General features: G+C 49.4%; 1 protein-coding gene across 1 annotated transcript in view; it reads left to right on the forward strand.

Annotated features, from left to right (window-relative positions):
• Positions 1-2,138: 2,138 nt before the first annotated feature.
• LOC142295437 (T-kininogen 1-like) overlaps positions 2,139-11,746 on the forward strand; it is a 108,173-nt gene continuing 98,565 nt past the window's right edge. Inside the window, exon 1 of the mRNA XM_075338538.1 lies at positions 2,139-2,324. Coding sequence (XP_075194653.1) covers positions 2,139-2,324 — 186 coding nt within the window. The remainder of the gene's footprint in view (positions 2,325-11,746) is intronic.

Consider the following 11,746-nt stretch of genomic DNA (forward strand, 5'->3'; position numbering starts at 1 on the left):
ACGGTCACGGGCCTCGGCTGCAGGTCGGTCCGCCTGGGCGGATTGGCAGGGTACCGCTATCGGTTGCGGTGGTAGCGGGCCTAGTGGCGGGGCAGTGGCAGCCAACACGGGCAGCGGGGGAGGCAGCAGGGCGAGCGGGTGCAGACCGGGCTCCTCAGCCACGATGGCCGACCCTATCGGGATACAGGGGCGTGGGTCGCTTACCCGCTTTTCCAAAACTTCCTCCACCTCGCATCTCCGTATGGCCGCCACCACATCCGCCATGTCAGCCTCCCACTCCTCCAAGAGGAGCTGCACTCGGATCTGCAGTCGGCTATGCAGCTGAGCGGTCCGGACCTCCACCCACGCCGCGGTGCCGGGCGCGGGGGTTACGGTGTTGCTGGTCGGATGGTGCATCGCTGCAGCGGCCTCTTCCAGGAACCAAAAGATGGCCGCAGGGTCCTGGCATCCCTGCTTTTATAGCCGCGGTCTACATGCGGCCAGACGCCATCCGTGCCCCCTTGGTTTCTTTCCGGCACCTCCTCTTCAGGGGCAGAGCTTCGGCTTTCGCGCCTCCACTGCTCGGGAAGACGCTCGAGCGGGGACTTTTCGCGCCCAAGATGGCGGTTTCTGAAAATTTTCGGCCGGACCCTCTGGCGGGACACAAGGCGCACCTCTACCAGATGGCAGAGCGGTAAGATCCTGTTCGTGACGCCAAGTTGTCGCGGGCGGGGGGTGCTCTGCTCGACCACGCTTGCGGCTCGGGTCCGGCTGCTGCTGCTGCTGCTCGGTGGCTCGAGCGGTGGGCCGGATCCGGGGACTTGAGCGGCGCTCCTCGAACGTGAGTGAAAGGGGTGGTCTGTTGGGGTTTGGGATGTCGGTTTGTGACGCCACCCACGGGTGTGTGGTGAGGTTGGGGGAACCACCGCTGCTCTGTACGGGGATCCCGGGAGCGATGACGGGGAGCAGCTGGGATGTTTTCTCTCCCCTCCGTGGGTAGGGGGATTTTGGTAGTCCCGGGGCCCGGAGTTGTTGGCTGTAAGGTGCATGGTGGGGCTTGGCCGGGTGCAGGGCCGCGGGGAAGCGCAGTGCCAGACGGCACGGTGGTACTTACTCAGTCAGTAACGTACACAGAGTCTCTGGTAAACAAACGGCTGGATGGACGAGTCCCACAGGCGGCTGTGGCGGTCACTCCTGGTAGGTTGGCGGTAACTGTCTCTCCCTGCACCGGTGTTGTGTTCTCGGCCCCGATGGCTTCCCACCGGTAACCCGCTCCCCAGCGGTATATTTGCCGGAGGAGCCCCTTTTACCCGCAGGTGCTGGCCCTGGGAACTCTAGCTGTGGCGATAGCTGTATTTCCCTTCACGGTTGAGCGGTTGCCTTTAGTCGGGTCTTTACTGCTGGGAAACCCCGGAGGTTCCTGTCGCTGACGAATTTGACCGGTTGTGCGTCAATCGGCCTCGCCTGCAGACGGTCACCACCGTCTGCCAACCTTGCTGTTTCTGTGCCCGGGCCATGTACCTGGACACGGCCAGTCAGCTCCTCCACTACCACTTCCTCCACTCTCCAAACTGTTCTGCTCTCTTTTCCCGCCTCCAGGACTGTGAACTCCTTGGTGGGAGGAGTCAACCGCCTGGCTCCACCCCACCTGGTGTGGACCTCAGCCCTTGGAGGGAGGCAACAAGGATTTGTGTCTGACTTTGGTGTTCCTAACCGGGGTGTGGGGTGTGTTGTTGCAGTACCTGTGACGTCCTGGCTTGTCTAGGGCGCCACACCTCCACTACTGATCATGAATAAATCACCTATCCTAGTATAGGTGATAGCTTTCAATGTTCTGAGTAATCCTTTAATTTTGCATAGAGAAAGACACATGCATTTTTTTTGTTTCCACTTTTTTTTTACATCCAGGAACATGTGAACAAACTCAAACCTCCAAGTTACACAAACATCAAGGACAGGTCTGTTGATGCAAAGGTTGAAAACTATTTACAAAGTGCAAGTTGGGTAATATTTATGATCAAAGTTTAGTGCCTTTTTTTTGGAAAGGCAGAATGTTTGAAGGTAATTTTTGAAGTTTTCCACTATTGCCTGAACTTCACATCCCAACAATCTTTTCATTATTATGCACTAATCACAAGTCAGAGGAATCAGTGGAAGCAATGTGGTTCCTGCCCATTCTAGTACTCTGCTGTCATTGTCTCCTCGGTTCTGCCACCGTTATTGATGCTGACTGCAATGACCAGAATGTTTTCAATGCAGTGGATGTGGCTCTGAGATATTTCAATGACGCAAAAGAGGAAGGGAATCAATTTATTTTATACAGAATTACAGAGGCCAAAATAAAGGTTAGTAAAGGTAAACTAAGCTAACTTCTGCATTTTATAAGAAATACTAATGTTTTAGTTTTAGAGCATTCACTAGATGTATTGTTGTTAGCAGCATTAGCAGCAATAAAGAAGAGTTATATATAAATGTTTGTCACTGAACCATTACTAACTGTCATGTCTGATGATTATTATTATTATTATTATTGCTTTCTGCTATAAGGATTTTCATGCTCTTTGTTATAGTATTTATCCATCTTGTAGCTGTCTACCGTCTATAGGAGAGTAATATGTACATTAAATTAGTTCTTATAGCATTCAAAGTCTTTAATATATTTTGTGGACACAGAAAAGGGCCCTGTGCAACCACAATATATGGGCCCTTCAAAGCCCAAAAGTTGATAAAAATGCACAATTTGACCTGCTTTGGAGGTGGTGATTGGCCCCCTTACCTCTTGGGCCCCTGTGTGGCTGCACAGGTTGTACCAATGATATGTCTGCCCCTAGCTAGAACGATTCACAAATTCGGTTTTATATTTCCATAGTTAAAACGAAAGGCCCTGATTCATCAACAACAGCGAAATTCATGCCGGTCTTGATGACGGGGTGTTTAATCAGAGGCCTTGGATTCATTAAGAGGTAAATGCCTCTTAAGAAATTTGGTACGAAAGTGATATGTGCTTCCATGTGCCTCTCCATAAATCTTATTCCAGATAGGGACTGGGGTTGGATTTCTGGCATGAGTAACACAATAGCTCGTAGTGACTTAAATAAGCTGTGGCATCAAACCCCCGTTTCGCCCCTGTGCCACCCCAGCTCAGCCCACTGTGGCGGAGTTGGGCGTAAACGCTAGAAGTTGCAAAATTTTTATGCAACTCCAAGTGGTAGAAAAATGTTGCTACTTTTCAAAGGGATTTTAATGAATCCATGTGTGTCGCCCAGGAATATGGGCTACTCTGGTCCGGGCAGGGTACAATTGGGGAATGTCACTTTGGTGGCTGTTACCCGGTTCCATGCCCTGGGTGCTTTTTGAAAAGGTGATATATTTACAGGGGATTTAGGTTAATGTTCATACAAGACGCCACTTGCGGTGTTGCGGCTATACATGTGGAGCCGTCGCTGCAGAATGTCACTTCTGGGGCTGGTGTTAATTGCAACCTAGATGGTAGGGCCTCCGCAAGCAGGGCTGAGTCCCAGAGGATAGGTGATATAACGGCCGTAGGAAGAAGGTTGTCCACACAGAGGTTTAGTGCAACTCATTTTTACTCACTGCTGGTTGGTGGTAGCTGGTTACCCGAGGCCGGATGGTTTCACCTCCAGGTCCCCTTCGTCCCAGTGCCAGTTCAGTACTCTGGTACCACCTTCCCCTGCACCTCTTCCTGGTAAAATGGGTCCCCGTGGCATAGAGCTACTGGGGTCCCCGTCTTATGGTTTGTCCACTGCTGTCCGCCTGACAGTAGCATGAACCCTGTGTAGTTGGAGTATCTGGTCCTGTCCCCGGTTCTCCCTTTCCTACTGAGTCTTCAGATTTTTAGGGGTCAGCGAGGTCCTTGATAGTCCCTTTGCTGTGCAGGTGTTAACAGGACGGCGTGGAGCTCTTTCCTATGCTAGGGTCCTGTACCCAGTCGGTGCGTAGTTCCTGGAGCACTCCGCCGGCAACTACTCTCCTGGGTACTAGGTTACTGTTAACATGAGACAGCTTGTCCTTCACATCCACCTTCACGCTACATCACACTGCCATTGTCTACTGCTGTCACACTCCACAGTCTGCCCCTCCCACCTGGTCAACTAGTGGCCTGGAGTGGCTACACCTCTAGGCGGCCATCCATTGGCCGACCCTAGCTTAGCACCATTGTATGGGGGAGTGTTTGAGAAAAAAACTGGGATTACATGGGTTTTTGGTGTTACCGGCACTGGTATTCCGGGGCCTAGAGGGTAGGCCCTGTATCCTTGTGGGAATGCAGAACCTTGTAACTCCCTGATGGCTTCAGGGGCGCTACAAGAGCCATTCGGTATACATTAATGAATAGATCTTTCATGCCTGATGATTGTGGACTTGAACACCAGCATCATCAGCTCTAAGATATACTGTATATTTAATAATGTATCTGGTTTGTGTTGTGGAATCCGAGAAAAGATCTGCTCTTTTGAAGACCTTTCACACTTCTGGTCAGTTTAAGTTTCCAATGCCTTGCACCCACACCAGATTACAGAGCCACAGGAACTGTGCCGCCTGATGGTGCTCTATGGTGCATGTTGGAGAGGTTTAGTCTCAAAAGTGTTGTTCCATAAGCATCCAACAAAACATGATATGATGTTTTGTAGAACATAACAGAAAAAAAATCCCTATTTAACTCATTTTAAAATTGATAGTACATATACAATGCTGACTCGTAAAACATAGGGGTGTCCTATTATGACACTCAGTTGGCACGGAGCTACAATGCTGCCATGTGCATAGGAGTTTTCCAATAATAATTACACTCAGAAATGCCATTAATGTCTGAGCTTTGGGCACTTAATGATAGTAGTCCTTATCTACAGATATACTGGCATCCTATTTGAATCCTATGGTTTTATGAATCAGGACATCATAAAAAATAAAAAAAAATCTGGTTCTTAGAAAACCCTAACATAATAAATATAACTTCAGATGAAAAACAATACACAACAAATTACACCGTGTCATTACTTATTTATATTCTTCTTTACGATGTCCATTGAGGTATATTAATGGTCCGTGGAGCCTCTGTTAGGAGTCTCGACGCGGAAAAAAGCCAGATATCCCTCCGGGAAGGACCTAGCTAAGGAGTGGCTATTTTTAGGAGACCACCATAACCACCATATTAAGTACCCTTTTAGTCAATATCCAGCTCCTGACGAGTTTAAAGATATGACAAAGGATATATTGATACTTTCTAATATTTTCCTTTGCCAAAACTTAATTAATACAGTCCTGTGTGTTTCTTAGCAATGCAGTTCCTTGAGGAAGATCCGCACATAAGGCCGGAGTTCCATACGAGTCTCGCATCGGTATCACCCGCCACAGCCGCACACTCTCCGAACACAAGCACCTCAGCTGCATGTAAATACATGCAGCCGACCGGCTCCTGTCAAGTGTGTGTGCAGCTGTGCTGAGTGATGCCGATGCGAGACTCGCAACGAGTTATACGCAAGTGGAACTGTGGGGCCCCTGGGGCTCAGTTGCCATAGGGTATTGTATCTGACTTAAGTTGCAATGCTCATCCGGGTAATAAGAGGTTAACCACTGGTGTTTTCTAGCTTACAAAACACAATGAGTCAGTAGTTATACAACATCCTGTGCTCATAGCTTACAAAACACAGCCAGACTGGGAAATTCCCGGTTGCTGGGACAACCACTAGCGAGTCATCAGAAAGTTGGGGGCTGCACTGAGGGAGTAAGGAACACACAAACAGTTTCACTTTAGTCCAGCCTGTGGCACAGAAGAAAGAACAGCTTCAGATAGAGAAGAGCAAGGCCTCTGAGGGGATGTCGAACGGCTCCCCCCAGGGGGCCAACCGAGTACCGGGCAGACAGAGAGAAGCAGGAGACGACTGAATGGAGCTGTGAGACAGAGGAGCACACAGTAGCCGGAGGGTGAGCCCTAACAGCCCCTTCGGGATCGGCGCCACACAGGGTACAGAAGCCCCTAGGGTAGAACATACTCCACGTTGGACTACCAGAATCTGCAGGGAAGGGGGATTTCACGTCCCATCGCCCACCACCAAAAGTCCCGGGGCACCAGCAGCATATAGAGACAAGAGCTAAGGCCATGGTCGGGTCCATAACAAGTTTTGCGCTGCCTGTGTACGGGATGGCAACTAAAGCCAAGGACACTGGTGGGGTCACCAAGTAGGTCCACACCATGGGGATCCACACTACAAAGCGCAAGGAGGAAGGTCTCACATGCTTCACCACACCAGTGGTAACCTCTGATTCATCCTGGAGCGGCTGGGGCCCATCACGGCGATGACCGACACTCTGAGGGCGCAGCACACGAACTCTGAGTAAAACACCTGGAACCACAGCCCCTGTGTGAGACTCTCATTGCCCGGCGCCGCCGCCCAGCACATCGGCGCCAACGGCCCTTCCCCCATCACCACCATTGTAACTGGGGCTTTCTCACCACATGTGGGGAGCTGGTCTATCTGAGCTGCGTTGCAATCAGCCCTGAAGGAGAGCGACATCTCGCAGAGGCGACTAATCCCTGGCCGCGCACCACAGGTGGCGCTGCAAAGCAAACCCCTATCCCCTGTAACCGTCACCCTTGCACACATCTTTTATGTAGCTGACGGGGCCATGGAGCTGGGTCAGGCTATTTACAGCAACCCCAAATACCACTGGCCCGTTGACAAGTAGCCCTGCAGGTCCCGTGGGGTGCTACAGAACCATACCCTAAAACTTAGTGTACCCGCAAGAGAAATTGACATGTTGTGAATCTCAAAAACGCAGATCAGTTTATGCAGCATAAAAAAGGCACAGTGGGCATCAAGTTATTATAAAATCCATCTTATTTGTGTGGTGCCCTGGACTAGCCAGGTCGTCACAGGTAACACAAACACACCCCCACCCCCATTAGACAGTAACATTAGCCAAACACAAAACCCTTGTTGCCTCCCTCCGGGGTCTGATGTCCACACCAGGTGGGGCGGAGCCAAGCGGTTGGCCCCGCCCACCGAGGAGTTCACAGCCCTGAGGCGGGAAAAGTGGAAGTTGAGTTCAGGGAGTTGAAGTGAGAGGAGTCAAGTGAAGGATGTCTGGGTTTGTGGCCCAGGCACTGACAGCAAGGTTGGCAGACGGTGGTGGCCGTCTGCAGGAGTGGTGGAAACATAGGACCGGGGACGGGCGACAGCCTGCCGGTACTGACCGGGGAGCGAAGTGAAGACAGCACACACAGGCAGGGCCATTGGACCCCGGTTAGGCTTGGAGCCGCCATCAACAGTCAAATCCAAGTGTGACAGGAACCCCAGGGGTTTCCTAACAGCTAAAGACCCGATTGAAGGCAACCGCCCACGCCGTGAGGGTATACAGCTACCGCCTAAGGCTAGAGACCCAAGGGCCAGCGCCTGCGGGCAAACGGGCTCCTCCGGCACCCATACACCGGGTAGCGGACTACCGTTGGGAACCCATCGTAGTCAAGACAGTACACTAAGGTGCAGGGAAAGACAGCCGCCATCACCTGTCCAGGGAGAGACACAGCAGCCGGCTGCGGGACCTGTCCATCCAGCCGTTTGGTTTACCGAGGATTTTGTGCATCTCTTGCTGAGTGAGTATGCCTGTGCCATCAGGCACCGCGCCACGCTGCCCCTGCAACCCTGCCTCCCCGTCTCACCACCGGCCCCGGGACCACCGACCCCTACCCACGGAGGGGGAAAACAACATCCCAGCTGCTCCCTACCATCGCTCCTGGGATCCCCGTCACCAGCAGCGGTGGTGCCCATCTTCACCACAACCCGTGGGTGGCGTCACGGACTAAATCCCCCAAACCAACCACCCCTTTTCACTCACGGGCGAGGAGCGCCGCTCGAGTCCCCGGATCCGGCCCACCGCTCAAGCCACCGAGCAGCAGCCGCAGCAGCGCCGGATCCGAGCGTTAGCGAGCGCAGCGCAGTGGCATCCTCCCCGCCCGCGACATTTGCTTGTGCTGCTATGTTGTTTGGACAGCAACAATATGCAGCATCAACATCTCAACATATGAACTTAACCATAGGGCTCATTCATTTCTGTGGTTTTCACAAATAGCACTCATGACTTTGATAGTCTATGGGGCTGTTTACTTTTCTGTGATTCTTTATGGACCATGCGGTCTGTGGAAAATAACTGAGACATGACCGATTTTGATCTGTGGGTCGGATCAAAAGTGGCAATGCAAGTCTATGGGTCAGTGAAAAAAAATCAGACTGCACTCAGATGATTACTGTACTTTCGTCAGCCATTCTATTGTAGAATTGCTGGTGTGCTTGGGATCATTGTGTCGATGTATGACTAAAGTTTCAGACAAGCTTTACCTTTTGGATACATGGCCTCACATTCGACTCTAGAATTTTGATATCGAAAAAGTTCAATAGCTATCCACTATGGTAACTGAAGTTGGTAGGAAGAGTGCTTGTGTTGAGATGTACATTGTTTTTTTCTTACAAACTTGGCATAGGTTATTAGGGTTAAACATCTTCTTTCTCATCTTGTCTCGCCAGAAGAACATTATCCAGAAGTCTTGTGGTTTGTCTAAAAGGGTTGTCCACTACTTGGACAACCCCTTCTCTTTCCCCTTGTTGCCACCGTAAAAATAAACATGCCTACACTCCCCTCCGATGCGGCCGCGGTTCCAGCAATGTCTAAAGCGCGTTTCAGGGTCCACATGACATTGTTATGACACACAAGCCCCACAACCAATCAGCGCTGTCTTCCTTCTCCCCGCCTTCGGACGTTTGAGCAGGAAATCATGACATCATGCTCAAATTTCTGAAGGCGGGGATACAGACACCGGGCACTTGTTGGTCGAAGGGCTTTGGTGTTATAATGTCCCCAGGAATGTGGCTTAAGACAGCGTGGGAGCACTAGAGGTGAGTATAGGCTTATTTATTTTTACCCTGGCGAACAAGAGGAATGAGAAGAAAACCCCTTCACCAATCAGTGGTTTTTTTGTCTTTGTAATTTTGTTTATTCCTCCCCTTCTTCTAACTTTTTTTTTCCGTCTGACCGTATGATGGCTTGTTTTTTGCAGAACAAATTGTACTTTTGAATGAAACCATTCATTTTACCATATAATGTGCTGGAAAATGGGGGGAAAAAATCCAAGTGGTGTGAAATTCCAAAAAAAAGTGCAATTCAACAATTATTTTTGTGGGTTTTTCATTTACCTTGTTCACTTTATGGAAAAACTGACCTGGCAGCATGATTCTCCAGGTCAGTATGAGCACATAGAAACTTGTATGGTTTTCTTTCGCTTTAGGCAGTGAACAAAATTTCAGAAATTTGTAAAAAAAAATGTCTGAGACCCGTAACATTTTTATTTTGGGGGATCTGGGACTAAGTGATGGCTTATTTTTTTGCCCGAACCTGACATTTTTACTGATACTATTTTTGAGTAGATGCAATGTTTTAATGTCCTCTTATTGTATTGCAATGTTGTGGAGGTCATAAAACCATAATTCTGGAGTGTTCATTTTTTTTCCGTTACACTGTTTACTGATCGGATTAATTTATTTTATCTTGGGACATTTCTGAAAGTAACAATACCAAATATGTGTATTTTTTAAAAAAATGTTTCTTTTCCGTGGGGAAAAAGGAGGTGATTTTAACTTGTGGTTTTTTTTTTATTATTTTCATATTTTTTTTTAAAACAAATTCTCAATTTTTATTGTATTTACTAGTCCTTTTAGGGAAATTGAAGCTGCGACATCCAATCACTTGTGCTGTACAAAGCAGTGCATCAGCAAATGATGGATTCCTATAAACGCTGCCTCACAGCCGTAGATCAGAGTAAGTTCATTATGGCAGACACAGGTGTCATCAGCTGACCCCCGGCTGTCATGACAACCCATCGGTGCTTCAGAATCCCATCACGGGGCCGCCGATGGGAGGTGGGAATGACATGCTCCCCACAAGCACTTATTAAATACCACTGTCAGAGATTGACAATGGTATTATCACTTGGAGTTTTGCACAAACTTCGTTGACTGTCATGGTGGTGTTGAGTTCTGTTCACATTGCAGAATCTGACATGCCCGATGGTTTCTCTGGTGTCCGGCATCAACACAGGCAGACTCGGACTTCGACCTGCTGTATGCTGAATTATAGGCAGGCTAGCAAGAGTCTACTTGTCTGCTTGTTAGGAGGCCAATCTGCTCCTCTTCTATATAAAGGGAACCTGTCACCAGATTTGGTCCCTATAAGTTGAAGCCACTAACAGTAAGCTCTTATATACAGCATTCTAGAATACTGTATATAAGAGCCCAGGTCGCTGTGTATAACGTAAAAAACATCTTTTATTATACTCACCTGCTGGGTGGTCTTGTCCGATGAGTGTCGCTTGCCTCGGTTCAGCGGCTCCTCTCTTCCTTCCATCGCTGTCTTCCCTCCCGGTCCCATGAGAATGACACGTCCTATGTCATCCACACAGAGGACTCCATTGAGCTCCTGCGCACATGCACTTTTCTCTGCCCTGCTGAGGGCAGAACAAAATACTGTAATGCGCATGCGCAGGGAAAGGTCAAAGGCTGCCCGCACATGCGCACTCCAATACTTTGCTCTAACCTGTTGAAGGCAGAGCAAAGTGCGCTTGCACAGGAGTGCAATTTAGGCCTCTGTAGATTACATAGAACATGGAGCTGGGAAGGAGGATGGTTTTGGAAGGCAGAGAGGAGGCATCGGACCAATTCCAGCGACACCCATTGGACCCACCCGCCCCGCAGATCAGTATAATAAAAGATGTTTTTTAAAAAATACAGAGCTGCCTGGGCACACATATGCACATGACAAGCCTACAACCTGCCATAACCCTCAGTCTGATACAGCGCCGCACTATCAGCTCTACCCTCACCTACTGTATCCTCACCTATCCCTTGGAGACTGTGAGCCCTCGCGGGCTGGGACCTCTATCCTCCTGTACCTGTTTGTGTCTTGTATTGTTTATGATTATTGTACTTGTCCCTATTATGTACACCCCTTTCACATGTAAAGCGCCATGAAATTGATGGCGCTATAATAATAAAAAATAATAATATTAACAATACAGTATTCTAGAATGCTGTATATAGGGGCTTACTGGTGGTGGCCAGGGACAAATCTGGTGACAGGTTCCCTTTAAATAGAAGGAGAGCAGATGTGATTGGCATCCTGTAATGATAATCTACTGCTGATTAAAAGTGATTTTAACAAAGCTACACTAAAGGTACCGTCACACTTAAGGTCCAGTCACACTAAGCAACTTACCAGCGATCCCAACAACGATAGGGATCGCTGGTAAGTTGCTAGGAGGTTGCTGGTGAGATGTCACACTGCGACGCTCCAGCGATCCCACCAGCAACCTGACCTGGCAGAGATCGCTGGAGCGTCGCTACACAAGTTGCTGGTGAGCTCACCAGCAACCAGTGACAAGCCCCCAGCGCTGCGTGGAAGATGCTGCGCTTGGTAACTAAGGTAAATATTGGGTAACCAACCCGATATTTACCTTGGTTACCAGCGCACGCAGCTACACGTGCAGAGAGCAGGGAGCAGCGCACACTGAGCGCTGGCTCCCTGCTCTCCTAGTTACAGCACACATCGGGTTAATTACCTGATGTGTGCTGCAGCTACATGTGCACAGAGCAGGGAGCAGCGCATAATGCTTAGCGCTGGCTCCTTGCTCTCCTAGTTACAGCACACATCGGGTTAATTAACCCGATGTGTGCTGCAGCTACATGTGCACAGAGCAGGGAGC

Source organism: Anomaloglossus baeobatrachus, chromosome 3 (genome assembly GCF_048569485.1).
Source record: "Anomaloglossus baeobatrachus isolate aAnoBae1 chromosome 3, aAnoBae1.hap1, whole genome shotgun sequence".
Taxonomy (NCBI): Eukaryota; Metazoa; Chordata; class Amphibia; order Anura; family Aromobatidae; genus Anomaloglossus; species Anomaloglossus baeobatrachus.